The sequence below is a fragment of the Eubalaena glacialis genome, chromosome 2 (genome assembly GCF_028564815.1).
Source record: "Eubalaena glacialis isolate mEubGla1 chromosome 2, mEubGla1.1.hap2.+ XY, whole genome shotgun sequence".
In the NCBI taxonomy this organism is placed as follows: domain Eukaryota; kingdom Metazoa; phylum Chordata; class Mammalia; order Artiodactyla; family Balaenidae; genus Eubalaena; species Eubalaena glacialis.
Genome location: NC_083717.1, coordinates 173,410,538 through 173,431,911, shown reverse-complemented (window position 1 = coordinate 173,431,911; position 21,374 = coordinate 173,410,538). Strand labels below are relative to the sequence as shown.

Genomic DNA, 21,374 nt, shown 5'->3' with positions numbered 1-21,374 from the left:
TTGTCTCCTTAGGTAGGTTTATTCCTAGATATTTTATTCTTTTTGTTGCAATGGTAAACGGGAGTGTTTTCTTAATTTCACTTTCAGATTTTTCATCATTAGCATACAGGAATGCAAGAGATTTCTGTGCATTAATTTTGTATCCTGCTACTTTACCAAATTCGTTGATTAGCTCTAGTAGTTTTCTGGTAGCACCTTTTGGATTCTCTATGTATAGTATCATGTCATCTGCAAACAGTGACAGCTTTACTTCTTCTTTTCCGATTTGGATTCCTTTTATTTCTTTTTCTTCTCTGATTGCTGTGGCTAACACTTCCAAAACTATGTTGAATAATAGTGGTGAGAGTGGGCAACCTTGTCTTGTTCCTGATCTTAGTGGAAATGGTTTCAGTTTTTCACCATTGAGGACAATGTTGGCTGTGGGTTTGTCATATACGGCCTTTATTATGTTGAGGAAAGTTCCCTCTATGCCTACTTTCTGCAGGACTTTTATCATAAATGGGTGTTGAATTTTGTCGAAAGCTTTCTCTGCATCTATTGAGATGATCATATGGTTTTTCTCCTTCAATTTGTTAATATGATGTATCACGTTGATTGATTTGCGTATATTGAAGAATCCTTGCATTCCTGGAATAAACCCCACTTGATCATGGTGTATAATCCTTTTAATGTGCTGTTGGATTCTGTTTGCTAGTATTTTGTTGAGGATTTTTGCATCTATGTTCATCAGTGATATTGGCCTGTAGTTTTCTTTCTTTGTGACATCTTTGTCTGGTTTTGGTATCAGGGTGATGGTGGCCTCGTAGAATGAGTTGGGGAGTGTTCCTCCCTCTGCAATATTTTGGAAGAGTTTGAGAAGGATAGGTGTTAGCTCTTCTCTAAATGTTTGATAGAATTCGCCTGTGAAGCCATCTGGTCCTGGGCTTTTGTGTGTTGGAAGATTTTTAATCACAGTTTCAATTTCAGTGCTTGTGATTGGTCTGTTCATATTTTCTATTTCTTCCTGGTTCAGTCTTGGCAGGTTGTGCATTTCTAAGAATCTGTCCATTTCTTCCAGGTTGTCCATTTTATTGGCATAGAGTTGCTTGTAGTAATGTCTCATGATCGTTTGTATTTCTGCAGTGTCAGTGGTTACTTCTCCTTTTTCATTTCCAATTCTATTAATTTGAGTCTTCTCCCTTTTTCTCTTGATGAGTCTGGCTAATGGTTTATCAATTTTGTTTATCTTCTCAAAGAACCAGCTTTTAGTTTCATTGATTTTTGCTATTGTTTCCTTCATTTCTTTTTCATTTATTTCTGATCTGATCTTTATGATTTCTTTCCTTCTGCTAGCTTTGGGGTTTTTTTGGTCTTCTTTCTCTAATTGCTTTAGGTGCAAGGTTAGGTTGTTTATTCGAGATGTTTCCTGTTTCTTGATGTAGGCTTGTATTGCTATAAACTTCCCTCTTAGAACTGCTTTTGCTGCATCCCATAGGTTTTGGATCGTCGTGTCTCCATTGTCATTTGTTTCTAGGTATTTTTTGATTTCCCCTTTGATTTCTTCAGTGATCACTTCGTTATTAAGTAGTGTATTGTGTAGCCTCCATGTGTTTGTATTTTTTACAGATCTTTTCCTGTAATTGATATCTAGTCTCATAGCGTTGTGGTCGGAAAAGATACTTGATACGATTTCAATTTTTTTAAATTTACCAAGGCTTGATTTGTGACCCAAGATATGATCTATCCTGGAGAATGTTCCATGAGCACTTGAGAAAAATGTGTATTCTGTTGTTTTTGGGTGGAATGTCCTATAAATATCAATTAAGTCCATCTTGTTTAATGTATCATTTAAAGCTTGTGTTTCCTTATTTATTTTCATTTTGGATGATCTGTCCATTGGTGAAAGTGGGGTGTTAAAGTCCCCTACTATGATTGTGTTACTGTCGATTTCCCCTTTTATGGTTGTTAGTATTTGCCTTATGTATTGAGGTGCTCCTATGTTGGGGGCATAAATATTTACAATTGCTATACCTTCCTCTTGGATCGATCCCTTGATCATTATATAGTGTCCTTCTTTGTCTCTTGTAATAGTCTTTATTTTAAAGTCTATTTTGTCTGATATGAGAATTGCTACTCCAGCTTTCTTTTGATTTCCATTTGCATGGAATATCTTTTTCCATCCCCTCACTTTCAGTCTGTATGTGTCTCTAGGTCTGAAGTGGGTCTCTTGTAGACAGCATATATATGGGTCTTGTTTTTGTATCCATTCAGCCAGTCTGTGTCTTTTGGTGGGAGCATTTAATCCATTTACATTTAAGGTAATTATCGATATGTATGTTCCTATTCCCATTTTCTTAAATGTTTTGGGTTTGTTATTGTAGGTGTTTTCCTTCTCTTGTGTTTCTTGCCTAGAGAAGTTCCTTTAGCATTTGTTGTAAAGCTGGTTTGGTGGTGCTGAACTCTCTCAGCTTTTGCTTGTCTGTAAAGGTTTTAATTTCTCCATCAAATCTGAATGAGATCCTTGCTGGGTAGAGTAATCTTGGTTGTAGGCTTTTTCTCCTTCATCACTTTAAGTATATCCTGCCACTCCCTTCTGGCTTGCAGAGTTTCTGCTGAAAGATCAGCTGTTAACCTTATGGGGATGCCCTTGTGTGTTATTTGTTGTTTTTCCCTTGCTGCTTTTAATATGTTTTCTTTATATTTAATTTTTGATAGTTTGATTAATATGTGTCTTGGTGTGTTTCTTCTTGGATTTATCCTGTATGGGACTCTCTGTGCTTCCAGGACTTGATTAACTATTTCCTTTCCCATATTAGGGAAGTTTTCAACTATAATCTCTTCAAATATTTTCTCAGTCCCTTTCTTTTTCTCTTCTTCTTCTGGGACCCCTATAATTTGAATGTTGGTGCGTTTAATGTTGTCCCAGAGGTCTCTGAGACTGTCCTCAGTTCTTTTCATTCTTTTTTCTTTATTCTGCTCTGCAGTAGTTATTTCCACCATTTTATCTTCCAGGTCACTTATCCGTTCTTCTGCCTCAGTTATTCTGCTATTGATCCCATCTAGAGTATTTTTAATTTCATTTATTGTGCTTTTCATCGTTGCTTGGTTCCTCTTTAGTTCTTCTACGTCCTTGTTCAGTGTTTCTTGCATTTTGTCTATTCTATTTCCAAGATTTTGGATCATCCTTACTATCATTATTCTGAATTCTTTTTCAGGTAGACTACCTATTTCTTCTTCATTTGTTAGGTCTGGTGTGTTTTGACCCTGCTCCTTCATCTGCTGTGTGTTTTTCTGTCTTCTCATTTTGCTTATCTTACTGTGTTTGGGGTCTCCTTTTCACAGGCTGCAGGTTCGTAGTTCCCGTTGTTTTTGGTATCTGTCCCCAGTGGCTAAGGTTGGTTCAGTGGGTTGTGTAGGTTTCCTGGTGGAGGGAACTAGTGCCTGTGTTCTGGTGGATGAGGCTGGATCTTGTCTTTCTGGTGGGCTCGTCCACGTCTGGTGGTGTGTTTTGGGGTGTCTGTGGCCTTATTATGATTTTAGGCAGCCTCTCTGTTAATGGATGGGGCTGTGTTCCTGTCTTGCTAGTTGTTTGGCATAGGGTGTCCAGCACTGTAGCTTGCTGGTCGTTGAGTGAAGCTGGGTCTTGATGTTGAGATGGAGATCTGTGAGAAATTTTCGCCGTTTGGTATTACGTGGAGCTGGGAGGTCTCTTGTGGACCAGTGTCCTGAAGTTGGCTCTCCCACCTCAGAGGCACAGCCCTGATGCCTGGCTGGAGCACCAAGAGCCTTTCATCCACACGGCTCAGAATAAAAGGGAGAAAAAATGGAAAGAAAGAAAGAAAGAGGATAAAATAAAATAAAATAAAGCAATTATAATAAAAAATAAGAAAAAAAATTATTAAGAATAAATTTATTAAGAAAAAAAATTTTTTTTAATTTTTAAAAATAGATTTATTAATTTTTTATACTAAAAATAAGAAATAAATTATTAAGAAAAAATTTATGAAGAAAAAAAATGTTTTTTAATTTTTTAAAATAAAAAATATGAAAAAACTTATTAAAAAATTTTTTTTAAATTTTTTAAAAATAGAAAATAAGGAAAATATTATTAAGAAAACATTTATTAGGGAAAAAAAATTTTTTAAGCAAAAAAAAAAAAAAAAAAAAAACGGACAGACCTAACCCTAGGACTAACAGTGAGAGCAAAGCTATACAGACAAAATCTCACCCAGAAGCATACACATATACACTCACAAAAAAAGGAAAAGGGGAAAAGTTAATATATCCTGCTCCCAAAGTCCACCTCCTAAATTTGGGATGATTCGTTGTCTATTCAGGTATTCAACAGATGCAGGCACATCAAGTTGTTTGTGGAGCTTTAATCCGCTGCTTCTGAGGCTGCTGGGAGAGATTTCCCTTTCTCTTCTTTGTTCGTACAGCTCCCGGGGTTCAGCTTTGGATTTGGACCCGCCTCTGCATGTAGGTCGCCTGAGGGCGTCTGTTCCCCGCCCAGACAGAACGGGGTTAAAGGAGCAGCTAATTTGGGGGCTCTGGCTCAGTCAGGCCGGGGGGGAGGGAGCGGTATGGAGGAGGCGGGGCGAGCCTGCGGCGGCAGAAGCCGGCGTGACGTTGCAGCAGCCTATGGTGCGCCGTGCGCTTTCCCGGGGAAGTTGTCCCCAGATTACGGGAGCCTGGCCGTGGCGGGCTGCACAGGCTCCCGGGAGGGGCGGTGTGGAGAATGACCTGTGCTCGCCCACAGGCTTTTTGGTGGCGGCAGCAGCAGCCTTAGCGTCTCATGCCCGTCTCTGGGGTCCGCGCTGATAGCCGCGGCTCACGCCCGTCTCTGGAGTTCGTTTAAGTGGCGCTCTGAATCCCCTCTCCTTGCGCGCCGTGAAACAAAGAGGCAAGAAAAAGTCTCTTGCCTCTTCGGCAGCTGCAGACTTTTTCTCGGGCACCCTCCCGGCTAGTTGTGGTGCGCTAGCCCCTTCAGGCTGTGTTCATGCAGCCAACCCCAGTCCTCTCTCTGGGATCCGACCGAAGCCCGCGCCTCAGCTCCCAGCCCCCGCCCGCCCCGGCGGGTGAGCAGACAAGCCTCTCGGGCTGGTGAGTGCTGCTCGGCACCGCTCCTCTGTGCGGGAATCTCTCTGCTTTGCCCTCCGCACCCCTGTGGCTGCGCTCTCCTCCGTGGCTCTGAAGCTTCCCGCCTCCGCCACCCGCAGTCTCTGCCCACGAAGGGGCTTCCTAGTGTGTGGAAACCTTTCCTCCTTCACAGCTCCCTCCCACTGGTGCAGGTCCCGTCCCTATTCTTTTGTCTCTGTTATTTCTTTTTTCTTTTGCCCTACCCAAGTACGTGGGGATTTTCTTGCCTTTTGGGAGGTCTGACGTCTTCTGCCAGCGTTCAGTGGGTGTTCTGTAGGAGCAGTTCCACGTGTAGATGTATTTCTCACGTATCTGTGGAGAGGAAGGTGATCTCCGCGTCTTACTCTTCTGCCATCTTGCCCCTCCCCCCGAAATGCCTCCATTTACCTCTCAGGTGAAGCCTAGCATATTTAGGTGGAAACCATTTTTATTGTAATTACAAACAAATTTTATAGCTAAAAGTTAAAGGATACTTTGTTTTCTTTTCTCTTAATGGAGTTCTTGAGGTAAAGTAATAATTGAAATAACATTGATCCTAATGATTTGCTTGTCATGAACACAATCGACTAGATTTTTCTCAGGATTTCTCTTCTATAAAGAGGGTCTGAATTAGTTGAGGTGCACAAATTGACGATGAGGATTCTTTTCCAATTTATGGTTTTGTTGCCAACTAATTATGGAACCTTGGATAAGGATTGAAATGTTGTGCTTCAGATTTCACACAAGTAAATTGCAGATGGATTTGAGTTTCTCTGTCAGTGCTGTTAATAAGATTTATTTGATATTTATGAAGTATATTGATACCCAACTTAATTATTATATAAATTGTACCTTTTGCAAATGGGTGACCTAGCTGTTTGATATGCCGCTAAGATTGATTGGGGAAAACATTGTTTGGAGCAATAAAGTCCACTTTCTTTCTTTAGGACACCAGTCGGAACCTGCGGCAAGTCGACCAGATGCTTGGACAGTATCGAGACTATAGTAATGGACAGGCGGGGGCTATAGAACACGTAAGAATGTTTACATATGTTTGCATTTTCTCTTACCTACCTTTTTGGAAATTTAGTTGTTGAGGAGTATGGATGTGAGATAAAGGACGTAACCATTGTGAATAGCTTTAGCTTTTCAACTGCTTTATTATTTTATAGTTTAAATTTAGCTTGTCAGATGGCTTGCCAGCTAGTTTATATAGATTAGATTCTATTGAATTTGAAAGCTTTACTTTTTTTTTTTTGGCTGTGCCACATGGCTTGTGCGATTTTAGTTCCCTGACTAGGGATTGAACCCTGGGCCCTCGGCAGTGAGAGCATGGAGTCCTAACCACTGGACCACCAGGGAATTCCCTAAAATGAATATTTTTTTAATTAATATTTTGCTAATTCTGTCTCTTATTTCCTTCTTTTGGAATTTGCTAACTCATCTTCTGTAAACTCTTAGAAAACCAATGAAATTTATTCCTTCATGTTTCTAATTATGAGTATACACTCTAATAAGATTAGTATTACATGTGTGCTATAATGATAGTTTTATATATATCTGTGCTGTACTGAGTTGTCACATAAGTCCCAAGTTTAATTGATTATTTGTTATTTTCTTTTTACAAAGCAGAAGTATAGTCATCATTTGCTTGTAATCGGAAGCTAATTGCTTGAGCGCAGGGAACATATTTTCTCTCATAAGGTTTTTTTACTACTTTCATTTAGAAAATAAACTTGGACTTTCTTGCATCTACCAAATTTTTATGATTTATGGTATATTTGCAAATGGGGCCATAGATTTTATATATTTGGGTAGCTCATGAAATGTTTTAGATTTAACTACCTTATTAATAATGGGAGTTAATTCTTTGCTCTTTAATTTATTAGTAAAAAATTAAAAACATTATTAACTAGTAGCAGAGAAAAACCTACTTTGTCAGGTTGACTATTAGATGAATTTCCCTTGAATTGAGCAATTGGGAAATAAAACTATGTATTAAGTGAAACATCTGTACAGGTAAGCTTTTAAAACACAGAATGTGTTCTCCTAGAATTGGTAGGCCTAGAATTGAGTAATGCTGAGCTCTGGGGGAGTAGTTTTTTTTTTTTTTTTTTTTTATAAATTTATTTATTTTTTTGGCTGCGTTGGGTCTTTGTTGCTGTGCTTGCGGGCTTTCTCTAGTTGTGGTGAGCGGGGGCTACTCTTTGTTGCAGTGCGTGGGCTTCTCATTGCGGTGACTTCTCTTGTTGCGGAGCACAGGCTCTAGGCATGTGGTCTTCAGTATTTGTGGCACAAGGGCTCAGTAGTTGTGGCTCGCGGGCTCTAGAGCTCAGGCTCAGTAGCTGTGGCGCACGGGCTTAGTTGCTCCGCGGCATGTGGGATCTTCCTGGACCAGGGCTCGAACCCGTGTCCCCTGCATTGGCAGGCGGATTCTTAACCACTGTGCCACCAGGGAAGCCCTGGGGGAGTAGTTTTATACATGGGAAGTAGATAAGCTCAACAGGTATTTCTTTCCCATCTGAGTTGTAAGTACCTAGACTGCAAGGCACTCATATTTAAAATAGGACACAGGAGAATAAGATTCTTTCCTTTTACTTTAGGCTGTTCCTTGTCTGGTCTAGAGTCTTCCCCTTAGTTTCCTCAAATTCTTGTTCTGTTAAAGTAGTTGTCTCTCAATGATTTCTGCTCCCAGCATGCCAGAGGGGGATGTCACTCATTGCCTTATATTACACTCCCTCGATAGAGCAATGATTTCCTCCCTACCAGCTGTAAGTAACCTGGGGGGGCACCTGCTGTAATCTATGGGAAGATGTGCAACTCAGAAAGAGTATTTCTCACAAGTGAATCTGATGGGCTGCTCAGTGAAAATTGCTTTCTTAGCATTAAAATACTTACTGTTACAAAATATAGCAGTAAAATGGGCATACCTAAAAATGAGTGTATGTAATGTGCCAACTATCATGTGATTTATCTGAATCTTTCTATTTGTATTCTTTAAGTCCTCTAAGTACATGATAGTATTATCCTCTATTTAAAAATTTTTAATTATTGTGTGTTCTGTTTAGGGAGGGACCCTGGAGAGTGATTTGTTTGTTTCTTTCTTTCTTTTTGAGACTGTGCTCCAGTTCATGCAAGTTCTCTTGATGTAGAACCTGCTATTTTTTTTTCAACAGCCTGTAACAGGCTAATCCATTTTCAAATTATTATTATTATAATTATTATTTTATTGAGGTATAGTTGATTTACAATGTGTTTCTGGTGTACAGCAAAGTGATTCAGTTATACACACACACATATATATTTTAATATTCTTTTCCATTATGGTTTATTATAGGATATTGAATATAGTTCCCTGTGCTATAGAGTAGGACCTTGTTTATCTACTTTATATATAATAGTTTGTATCTGCTAATCTCAAATTCCTAATTTATCCCTCACCCACCCCCTTTCCCCTTCGGTAACCATAGTTTTCTATGTCTGTGAGTCTGTTTTGTAAATAAGTTCATTTGTATCATATTTTAGTTTCCACGTATAAGTGATATCATATGATATTTGTCTTCCTCTTTCTGACTTACTTCACTTAGTATTATAATCTCTAGGTTCATCCAATGTTGCTGCAAATGGCGTTATTTCATTTTTTATGGCTGAGTAGTATTCCACTGTATATATGTATATACCACATCTTCTTTATCCATTCATCTGTTGATGGACATTTAGGTTGCTTCCATGTCTTGGCTATTGTAAATACTGCTGCTATGAACATTGGAGTGCATGCATCTTTTTGAATTAGAGGTTTTTCTGGATGTATGCCCAGGAGTGGGATTGCTGGATCTTATGGCAATTCTATTTTTAGTTTTTTAAGGAACATCCATACCTTTTTCCATAGTGCTGCACCAGTTTACTTTCCCACCAACAGTGTAGGAGTGTTCCTTTTTCTTCACACCTTCATTAGCATTTATTATTTGCAGACTTTTTAATGATGGCCATTCTGACTGGTGTGAGGTGATACCGCACTGCAGCTTTGATTTTCATCTCTCTAATAATTAGTGATGTTGAGCAACTTTTCATATGCCTATTGGCCATCTGTATCTCTTCTTTGGAGAAATGTCTATTTAGGTCTTCTGCCCATTATTTGATTGGATTTTTTGTTGTTGTTGTTATTGAGTTGTATGAGCTGTTTGTTTATTTTGGAACTTAATCCTTGTCACATTGTTTGCAAATATTTTCTCCCATTCCGTAGGTTGTCTTTTCATTTTGTTTATGGTTTCCTTTGCTGTGCAAAAGCTTATAAATTTGATTAGGTCCCATTTGTTTCTTTTTGCTTTTATTTCTATTGCCTTGGGAGACTGACCTAAGAAAACATTGCTACAATTTATGTTGGAGAACGTTTTGCCTATGTTCTCTTCTAGGAGTTTTATGGTGTCATGTCTTTTTTTTTTTTTTTTTAATTTTTTAAAAAAATTAATTAATTAATTTATTTATTTTTGGCTGTGTTGGGTCTTCGTTTCTGTGTGCGGGCTTTCTCCAGTTGCGGCGAGCGGGGGCCACTCTTCATCGCGATGCGCTGGCCTCTCACTGTCGCGGCCTCTCTTGTTGCAGAGCACAGGCTCCAGACGCGCAGGCTCAGTAGTTGTGGCTCCCGGGCTTAGTTGCTCCACGGCATGTGGGATCTTCCCAGACCAGGGCTCGAACCCGTGTCCCCTGCATTGGCAGGCAGATTCTTAACCACTGCGCCACCAGGGAAGCCCTGTCATGTCTTATATTTAGGTCTTTAAGCCATTTTGAGTTTATTTTTGTGTATGGTGTGAGGGAGTGTTCTAACTTCATTGATTTACATGCGACTTTCCAGCTTTCCCAACACCACTTGCTGAAGAGACTGTCTTTTCTCCATCATGTATTCTTGCCTCCTTTGTTGTAGATTAATTGACCGTTGGTATGTGGGTTTATTTCTGAGCTCTCTATCCTGTTCCATTGATCTATATGTCTGTTTTTGTGCCAATACCATGCTGTTTGGATTACTGTAGCTTTTTGTAGTATTGTCTGAAGTTTGGGAGGGTTATGCGTCCAGCTTTGTTCTTTTTCCTCAGGGTAGCTTTGGCAATTCTGTGTCTTTTATGGTTCCATATAAATTTTAGGATTATTTGTTGTAGTTCTGTGAAAAATGTCATGGGTATTTTGATGGGGTTTGCATTAAATCTGTAGATTACTTTGGGCTGTATTACCATTTTAACTATGTTAATTCTTCCAATCTAAGAGCATGGGATATCTTTCCATTTCTTTGAGTCATCTTCAATTTCTTTTATCAATGTTTTATAGTTCTCAGCATATAAGTCTTTCAAAACCTCTTTGGTCAGGTTTATTCCTAAGTACTTATTTTTGTTTTTGGATGCAATTTTAAAAGGGATCGTTAGGGATTGTTTGTTTACATGCCTTTTCTGATATTTCATTCTTAGTGCAAAGAAATGCAACAGATTTCTGTATGCTAACCTTGTATCCTGCTACCTTGCTGAATTCGTTTATCAGTTCTAGTAGTTTTTGTGTTGAGTCTTTAGGGTTTTCTGTATATAGTATCATGTCATCTGCATATAATGACAATTTTACCTCTTCCCTTCCAATTTGGATACCTTTTATTTCTTTTTCTTGTCTGGCTGCTGTGGCTAGGACTTCCAATACTATGTTGAATAGGAGTGGTGAGCGGGCATCCTTGTCTTGTTCCAGATTTTAGTGGGAAGGCTTTCAGCTTTTCACTGTTGAGTATTATGTTGGCTGTGGGTTTGTCATAAATAGCTTTCATTATTATGAGATATGTTCCTCCTATACCCACTTTGGTAAGAGTTTTTATCATGAATGGATATTGAATTTTGGTTAATCCATTTTAATCAGTGTTCAACTGTTAAAAAAATTTCTCCATGTTAAATATCCATTGCCTAATTGAAATTAGCATTTCTCTTTTAAAATATAAGACATTTCCTAGGAAATGGGATCAGCCATTCTGCTCTAGGGAAGACAAGAACTTTTATTATTTTTATTTATTTATTTATTTATTTAAAAAATTTTTGAATTTTATTTATTTTTGTATACAACAGGTTCTTATTAGTCATCAATTTTGTACACATCAGTGTATACATGTCAATCCCAAACGCCCATTTCATCACACCACCACCCCCACCCCCCTGCGGCTTTCCCCCCTTGGTGTCCATACATTTGTTCTCTACATCTGTGTCTCAATTTCTGCCCTGCAAACCGGTTCATCTGTACCATTTTTCTAGGTTCCACATATATGCATTAATATACGATATTTGTTTTTCTCTTTCTGACTTGCTTCACTCTGTATGACAGTCTCTAGATCCATCCACGTCTCAAAAAATGACCCAATTTCGTTCCTTTTTATGGCTAATATTCCATTGTATATATGTACCACATCTTCTTTATCCATTCGTCTGTCGATGGGCATTTAGGTTGCTTCCATGACCTGGCTATTGTAAATAGTGCTGCAGTGAACATTGGGGTACATGTGTCTTTTTGAATTGTGGTTTTCTCTGGGTATATGCCCAGTAGTGGGATTGCTGGATCATATGGTAATTCTATTTTAGGTTTTTAAGGAACCTCCATACTGTTCTCCATAGTGGCTGTATCAGTTTACATTCCCACCAACAGTGCAAGAGGGTTCCCTTTTCTTCACACCCTCTCCAGCATTTGTTGTTTGTAGATTTTCTGATGATGCCTGTTCTAACCGGTGTGAGGTTATACCTAATTGTCATTTTGATTTGCATTTCTCTAATAATTAGTGATGTTGAGCAGCTTTTCATGGGCTTCTTGGCCATCTGTATGTCTTCTTTGGAGAAATGTCTATTTAGGGCTTCTGCCCATTTTTGGATTGGGTTGTTTGTTTTTTTAATATTGAGCTGCATGAGCTGTTTATATATTTTGGAGATTAATTCTTTGTCTGTTGATTCGTTTGCAAATATTTTCTCCCATTCTGAGGGTTGTCTTTTCGTCTTGTTTATGGTTTCCTTTGCTGTGCAAAAGCTTTCAAGTTTCATTAGGTCCCATTTGTTTATTTTTGTTTTTATTTCCATTACTCTAGGAGGTGGATCAAAAAAGATCTTGCTGTGATTTATGTCAGAGAGTGTTCTTCCTATGTTTTCCTCTAAGAGTTTTATAGTGTCCGGTCTTACATTTAGGTCTCTAATCCATTTTGAGTTTATTTTTGTGTATGGTGTTAGGGAGTGTTCTAATTTCATTCTTTTACATGTAGCTGTCCAGTTTTCCCAGCACCACTTACTGAAGAGACTGTCTTTTCTCCATTGTATATCCTTGCCTCCTTTGTCATAGATTAGTTGACCATAGGTGCGTGGGTTTACCTCTGGGCTTTTTATCTTGTTCCATTGATCTGTATTTCTGTTTTTGTGCCAGTACCATATTGTCTTGATTACTGTAGCTTTGTAGTATAGTCTGAAGTCAGGGAGTCTGATTCCTCCAGCTCTGTTTTTTCCCTCAAGACTGCTTTGGCTATTCGGGGTCTTTTCTGTCTCCATACAAATTTTAAGATTTTTTGTTTTCTAGTTCCATAAAAAATGCCATTGGTAATTTGATAGGGATTGCATTGAATCTGTAGGTTGCTTTGGGTAGTATAGTCATTTTCGCAATATTGATTCTTCCAATCCAAGAACATGGTATATCTCTCCATCTGTTGGTATCACCTTTAATTTCTTTCATCAGTGTCTTATAGTTTTCTGCATACAGGTCTTTTGTCTCCCTAGGAAGGTTTATTCCTAGGTATTTTATTCTTTTTGTTGCAGTGGTAAATGGAAGTGTTTCCTTAATTTCTCTTTCAGATTTTTCATCATTAGTGTATAGGAATGCAAGTGATTTCTGTGCATTAATTTTGTATCCTGCAACTTTACCAAATTCATTGATTAGCTCTAGTAGTTTTCTGGTGGCGTCTTTAGGATTCTCTATGTATAGTATCATGTCATCTGCAAGCAGTGACAGTTTTACTTCTTCTTTTCCAATTTGTATTCCTTTTATTTCTTTTTCTTCTCTGATTGCTGTGGCTAGGACTTCCAAAACTACGTTGAATAATAGCGGTGAGAGTGGACATCCTTGTCTTGTTCCTGATCTTAGAGGAAATGCTTTCAGTTTTTCACCGTTGAGAATGATGTTTGCTGTGGGTTTGTTGTATATGGCCTTTATTATGTTGAAGTAGGTTCCGTCTATGCCCACTTTCTGGAGAGTTTTGATCATAAATGGGTGTTGAATTTTGTCAAAAGCTTTTTCTGCATCTATTGAGATGATCATATGGTTTTTATTCTTCAATTTGTTAATACGGTGTATCACATTGATTGAATTGCATATATTGAAGAATCCTTGCATCCCTGAGATAAATCCCACTTGATCATGGTGTATGATCCTTTTAATGTGTTGTTGGATTCTGTTTGCTAGTATTTTGTTGAGGATTTTTGCATCTATACTCATCAGTGATATTGGTCTGTAATTTTCTTTTTTCGGAGTATCTTTGTCTGGTTTTGGTATCAGGGTGATGGTGGCCTTGTAGAATGAGTTGGGGAGTTTTCCTCCCTCTGCCAAATTTTGGAAGAGTTTGAGAAGGATAGGTGTTAGCTCTTCTCTAAATGTTTGATAGAATTTGCCTGTGAAAGCCATCTGGTCCTGGGCTTTTGTTTGTTGGAAGATTTTAATCACAGTCTTAATTTCAGTGCTTGTGATTGGTCTGTTTATATTTTCTGTTTCTTCCTGGTTCAATCTCAGAAGGTTGTACTTTTCTAAGAATTTGTCCATTTCTTCCAGGTTGTCCATTTTATTGGCATAGAGTTGCTTGTAGTGATCTCTCATGATCCTTTGTATTTCTGCAGTGTCAGTTGTTTCTTCTTCTTTTTCATTTCTAATTCTGTTGATTGGAGTCTTCTCTCTTTTTTTCCTGGATGAGTCTGGCTAATGGTTTATCAATTTTGTTTATCTTCTGAAAGAACCAGCTTTTAGTTTTATTGATCTTTGCTATTGTTTTCTTTGTTTCTATTTCATTTATTTCTGCTCTGATCTTTATGATTTCTTTCCTTCTGCTAACTTTGGGTTTTGTTTGTTCTTCTTTCTCTAGTTCCTTTAGGTGTAAGGTTAGATTGTTTATTTGAGATTTTTCTTGTTTCTTGAGGTAGGCTTGTATAGCTGTAAACTTCCCTCTTAGAACTGCTTTTGCTGCATCCCATAGGTTTTGGATTGTCGTGTTTTCATTGTCATTTGTCTCCAGGTATTTTTTGATTTCCTCTCTGATTTCTTCAGTGATCTCTTGGTTTTTTAGTAACGTAGTGTTTAGCCTCCATGTGTTTGTGTTTTTTACGTTTTTTCCCCTGTAATTGGTTTCTACTCTCATAGCATTGTGGTCAGAAAAGATGCTTGATATGATTTCAGTTTTCTTAAATTTACTGAGGCTTGATTTGTGACCCAAGATGTGATCTATCCTGGAGAATGTTCTGTGTGCACTTGAGAAGAAAGTGTAATGTGCTGTTTTTGGATGGAATGTCCTATAAATATCAATTAAATCTATCTGGTCTGTTGTGTCATTTAAAACTTCTATTTCTTTATTTATTTTCCTTTTGGATGATCTGTCCATTGGTGTAAGTGAGGTGTTAAAGTCCCCCATTATTATTGTGTTACTGTCGATTTCCTCTTTTACAGCTGTTAGCAGTTGCCTTATGTATTGAGGTGCTCCTCTCTTGGGTGCATATATATTTATAATTGTTATATCTTCTTCTTGGATTGATCCCTTGATCATTGTGTAGTGTCCTTCCTTGTCTCTTGTAACATTCTTTATTTTAAAGTCTATTTTATCTGATATGAGTATAGCTGCTCCAGCTTTCTTTTGATTTCCATTTGCATGGAATATCTTTTTCCATCCCCTCACTTTCAGTCTGTATGTGTCCCTAGGTCTGAAGTGGGTCTCTTGTAGACAGCATATTTATGGGTCTTGTTTTTGTATCCATTCAGCAAGCCTGTGTCTTTTGGTTGGAGCAGTTACTCCATTCATGTTTAAGGTAATTATCCATATGTAAGTTCTATGATCATTTTCTTAATTGTTTTGGGCTTGTTCTTGTAGGTCCTTTTCTTCTCTTCTGTTACCCACTTAGAGAAGTTCCTTTAGCATTTGTTGTAGAGCTGGTTTGGTGGTGCTGAATTCTCTTAGCTTTTGCTTGTCTGTAAAGCTTTTGATTTCTCCATCGAATCTGAATGAGATCCTTGCTGGGTAGAGTAATCTTGGTTGTAGGTTCTTCCCTTTCATCTCTTTAAGTATATCATGCCACTCCTTTCTAGCTTGTAGAGTTTCTGCTGAGAAATCAGCTGTTAACCTTATGGGAGTTCCCGTGTATGTTATTTGTTGTTTTTCCCTTGCTGCTTTCAATAATTTTTCTTTGTCTTTAATTTTTGCCTATTTGATTACTATGTGTCTCAGCGTGTTTCTCCTTGGGTTTATCCTGTATGGGACTCTCTGTGCTTCCTGGATTTGGGTGGCTATTTCCTTTCCCATGTTACGGAAGTTTTCGACTGTAATCTTTGCAAATATTTTCTCTGGTCCTTTCTCTCTCTCTTCTCCTTCTGGGACCCCTATAATGCGAATATTGTTGCATTTAATGTTGTCCCAGAGGTCTCTTAGGCTGTCTTCATTTCTTTTCATTCTTTTTTCTTTAGTCTGTTCCGCAGCAGTGAATTCCACCATTCTGTCTTCCAGGTCACTTATCTGTTCTTCTGCCTCAGTTATTCTGCTATTGATTCCTTCTAGTGTAGTTTTCATTTCAGTTATTGTATTGTTCATCTCTGTTTGTTCTTTAATTTTTCTAGGTCTTTGTTAAACATTTCATGCATCTTTTCGATCTTTGCCTCCATTCTTTTTCCGAGGTCCTGGATCATCTTCACTATCATTATTCTGAATTCTTTTTCTGGAAGGTTGCCTATCTCCACTTCATTTAGTTGTTTTTCTGGGGTTTTATCTTGTTCCTTCATCTGGTACATAGCCCTCTGTCTTTTCATCTTGTCTATCTTTCTGTGAATGTGGTTTTTGTTCCACAGGCTGCAAGATTGTAGTTCTTCTTGCTTCTGCTGTCTGGTGGATGAGGCTATCTCAAGAACTTTTATTTTTAACTTAAATTTTATAAATGATACTAATGCTAAACCTCAGGAAATGGATACAAATGATACACAGTTTACCTTTGAACAATATGGGGTTTGGAGCTCTGGACTTCCACACAGTTGAAAATTTGTGTATAACTTATAGTTGGCCCTTGGTATCTGAGGTTCCTCTGTATCTGTGGTTCTGTGTTCATGGATTCAACGAATCTTGGATCATGTAGTACTGTGGTATTTACTACTGAAAAAAATCCGCATGTGACCAGTGCAGTTCAAACCCATGTTGTTCAAGGGTCAACTTGAACAAGGGTGTATGAACTTCATATTTATTTTATGGAGGTTCAGTTTTGTGAACATAATTCGCCAGTGAGTGAGGGGCTATGAAAATATTCAGTGCAATGCTTTCCTCCTGAGACGATCTGCCCTAACAAGAGAATTGTGAGAATTATTCCTGTTGGTTTTGTAAGGGTCAGGAGTCATGATGAGTCACTTTTTTGACTACCTTTTCTTGAAATGTATATAATTTCACTGTTGTTTGCTTGAATCTTTATTCCAACTCTAAATTTATTTATTTGCTTATAATATGTGAAGGCCTCTCTCTGTGAGGAGTTGAGCAGTGTTAGAGGATCAGCAATGGGGTGTGTGGTGTTTCATAGAGAAGTAGCATCTACCTTTTCATATTCTCTTTGGGAATATCTGCATAAGCTTAGTTTACAGGTACCTTTTTTTTTTTGTGGTAACTCATTTAATTCTCTCAACAGTCCTATTACGTAGATAGTATTATTATCCTCATTTACAAGATAAAAAAACTAAGGCACAGAATGGGTACTAGCTTGCCCACAGTCTCACAGTTAGTCAGTGACAGAGCCAAGGATAGGATATTATCCCAAAACCCAGCATCAGGATTCATTCACATCATTGAGTTGTGCTTGCCCACATTTTAATGATGATATGTATTTATTTTTTCTGAAAATTGGGATTTTGGATTCAAAGTTTGAAGGGTTATATTATTTACATTTATAAACTAGATTCTGGAAATTATCTTAACTGATTGAAAAACCAAAGCCCATTGTCACACAAGTCATTAATGTTACAGCTGGTGCAATGTATAGAATGAGAGTTAGATGGAACAAATACAGAAACAGAATGGGAAGAAATCTGATGCTGAGCTAGGATTGGCATTGAAGGCTTGCCAAAGTTGGCTGTTCTAGCTGCCACTTAAGGCAGTGTGGTGGATTCTGCAGGTTGCCTACACCAACATTGGTTTCCCCCTTCTTCCTAAGTAACAACCACTGATGTTTTTTTTTTACAAGCCTGTCTTGTAGCCGGCCCAACCAATGAGCCATATTAAGTTGGATAGTATGACTTAGGATCTTTGGTCTTAATGAACTTCATGACCTTAAGTAAGTGTCATCCTGCATTATTTCTCATGCTGTAAATTTCTTGGGAGGTCTGAGAACATTTGGTCCAAAGAGGACCTGTGGGGTTGGTTTTATATGAAAGTTTACTGGGAATATTTGGAACATATACTCCTGTGTTAAATAGTGCAATTGATTAGCTTAATGTTTAGAACATTTATAGAGCTGTGTGTTCCTATTCATGAGAGAACAGGTCTGTTTTTATGTTAATGCCATAAAAATGGAATGCCCTCAAGAAAATATTCAACATAAAAAGTTAATACCTTCTGCAGTGGAAGTTTGGACTGCAGCTGATGAGGCTAAAGTAGTTAATATTCGGTATAAAAGAAAGATACAGTTCTTTTGATTCACATCAGCAGATTCATTAAGTACATTTTTAAGGAAAAGAGTGGTTAAAATATAGTAAAATCAAATTAGAGCTTAGAGGCTTGCATTAATAGGTAATTTTTCTTCTAATTAAGTACTCTGATTAAAATTTCCCTTTGGGAGTAATAGGACATTACCATCTGGCATATATGAACTTTGGAAGAATTTGAATGTTAAATAATAAAGTCCAGGTTTTTTCTTCTTTTCAATGGATTTCAGTTGTCAGATATACATAGTGACAGCCCAGAAGCTTAATGTTAATGGTTTGGAGCCAGGCACAAGCCACTTGTAATATCCCAGAGCTGAAGGTACCCATCCCTTTCTCTCTGGCTAAGTTCTACTAATTGTCCTAAAGGTGAGAACTGTTCCATCTTTTAACAACTTCAGTGCTAAGTAGTGAGAATCTATGGGTAAGAAATTGTAATGGAACAACTGAATTCTGTTAGGACCTTTTTTTGTAAATATATTTCAGATCTTAGGAATTAGGTTCGTAGAGTCTTATGTTTAAAATTTTATTGCCAAGTTTCTCATGAAACTACTAGACAGGAGAATAATTTTTACAAAATTTTGCTTTGAGGCTAGTGGAAAAATGTAGACTTTGGAGTCAGACTTAAAATTGAATCCTGATTTTTTTCCACTAGAAACCATTTTAATGACTTTGGGCAAGTTATTAAACCTTTCTGAACTTGAGTTTAATCATCTGAAAAATGAACATAATTATATATGCCTTATTATAACTAACATTTATTGAAGTAGTCACGCTGTTTTAGACACTTGCTAAACATTTCTTGTTACTTCTTTAATTCATCCAGTAATCCCCATCTTCAAGTATTTGCTATGTTCTTAATATAGGTTAAGTACTTGGTACATTATAGGCACTAAGTACTTGGTACATTATAGGCACTCAGTACTCTTCCTTTCCTTTCCTTGAATTCATTGGGCCTAACTTCAGTTTCTTTTGTGTATTATTGTGACTATAAACAACATAATGTGTTGTAACGTTCACAGTGATAGGTGTATCTGATTGTTTTGACTTCAGAGTATATGCTAAATTAGACAGCATACATAATGCTGCTTTTTCCCCCTTAAGTTCATGATTATATTGTCTGTCCACCCAAAATACAATAATGTACTATTAAGAGCACATTCCATTTTCCATGCATGCTCATTTAAAAAAAAAAAAAAATTATTTATTTATTTGGCTTCACCGGGTCTTAGTTGAGGCATGCAGGATCTTTAGTTATGGCATGCGAACTCTTAGTTGCAGCATGTGGGATCTAGTTCCCTGACTAGGGATCGAACCCAGCCTCCCTGCATTGGGAGCTCAGAGTCTTAGCCACTGGACCACCAGGGAAGCCCTCATGTATGCTCATTTAATAACATTCAGAATATTATATGGAAATACTTTTTTAAAATTTTAAAAATTGTTAGAATATGTATGCTATATGGGCTTTGAATATATGAGATCTCATTTAAAAATAAAATAGTCACATAAATAAATATGATGTATCATTTGAAAGGGAATTTCTAAATTTCAGAAGTATTAGTACAGACTTATATTTCCATAAATCAGCCTATGGAGAGAGGTTAGGGATAGCAGTCAGAGCTAATGGTCTTTCTGGTAAATAAAAAATAAGATAGCAGCAACCATTTAAAAAATACATTTCAGCAACAGATGGTGGGACCAGAAAAGTATGCAAACCATAAATTTGCACTCTAATTTTATAAAACTCCCCTCCTCCTCCACCTCTTCCACCTCCTTTTTTGTCCTCCTCCTTCTCTTTGTTCTAGTTCTAATAGACTATAAGGAACCAAAATAGAGCTGATAAAATTAACTCTACAACCAATCTATTTTGCAGTATATTGCCAGATCAACCTTGGCATTCTGTGGAGAAACAGGCAGTGAAGGAAAGTCAAGCAGAAAGCACTTAATCAATGTGCCTACGGTTGACATTATTACCCAGGACAAACTTTTTAAAATGACCTCTTTTCTGCCTCTACTTTTGCCCTGGATTTTGCCAAGTTGACCCCTAACATTTGTAAATCAAAGTACTTTAATTTTTTTTGTTTCTAATGTCAACATTATAGGTATATCTAAACTTACTACACAAACTGTCTCCATAGTCACCAGTGCTATATACATTGTGAATGTTTGCCAAATACTGACTCTTTACTGTCAGGTGAAAACAAAACTAAACGGTTAGATGAAATATTCAGATGTCTCCAATTTCTGCTCAACTATGCAGCTAAGTGAATGCGGTTACCTATACTTTGCATGCATTTCTGTATAATCTGTGTTATGTTAGGGGATATATTTTCTTAGTATGAAAATAAGGGATACTTTGGAGTAAGAAAGTATCTGGAGAAACTAAATAGGATCTTTAATGGTTTCCAGAATTTAAGCTGACTTTGAATTGCAGCATTTAGAATTTTTATCAAGGTTTTTGTTGGCTTTTTTTTTTTTTAAGTTGTGTTTTTCATTTGTATGTAAGCTAATTATTTGAATATTTGGTAGCTACTGTATTTATGTGTGAGTAATCACTGTTCCTACTTTGTTTTTATTATGGTCTCTTTGTGGAAGTAATGGTAGATATCTTTTAAGAATTTCCTAGTGACTAGTTTTAGTGTGATATTTTTTTCTCTTTCTCACAGTGAGCTTAGTCAAGGATGTGATTAGTTTTGTTGAGAATGTGAATACGTGAGATACACTGGTTATTAGTATCAGTAACTGTAAATTGACCAAGGAAGTTTACCCATGTGGTTCTTTGCCTTTTTTCATCTCGTCTTATTGAAGTCAAATTTTACTGAATATGATTTATTTCTTAGGCATTTTTTGATAGTGTGTGTGAAGTTGGTGCCTAGTTTCTTAGTTGTTTACAGTTGCTTGGAAACCTTACCTTCCCAGAAACTGGTCAAGAAGCTTGCTATTAATGAATTTTGGAAAGTCAATATTTTTTTACTTAAACAAACAAACCAGAGTTCTGGTCCCAGGCGAGGTGGAGTTTAGCATACTCTTCCACTGAATACAGCTATAAAACCTCTCCGAATGCATGGAGCAGCTATTTCAGGACCCTGAAAAGTAAAGATAGTTGGTCCTTGTTGCACGGTTTCAATGTGCATGAATTTCATTACCCCTATTTGGTCAAATAACACCAGTCCCCAAACAACACAATTCACATTTCAGCTAACAACGGTATATTAACGATGAGTAACTGCAAAAAGGACAAACTTTGCTGCTGGCTCTTCAGTCCACACATTATTGTATAAATAACAAATTGCTGCTTTTGAAGTCTGTTGCTGATGGGTCACAGACAGTGAAAATTATAGTTGTGATACCTCCTTGCCTCCCAATGA

General features: G+C 37.4%; 1 protein-coding gene across 1 annotated transcript in view; it reads left to right on the top strand.

Moving 5' to 3' along the window:
• CEP128 (centrosomal protein 128) overlaps window positions 1–21,374 on the top strand; it is a 440,326-nt gene that overhangs the window by 21,066 nt on the left and 397,886 nt on the right. Inside the window, exon 3 of the mRNA XM_061182773.1 lies at window positions 6,045–6,131. Within this exon, the coding sequence (XP_061038756.1) occupies window positions 6,045–6,131 (87 nt within the window). The remainder of the gene's footprint in view (window positions 1–6,044; window positions 6,132–21,374) is intronic.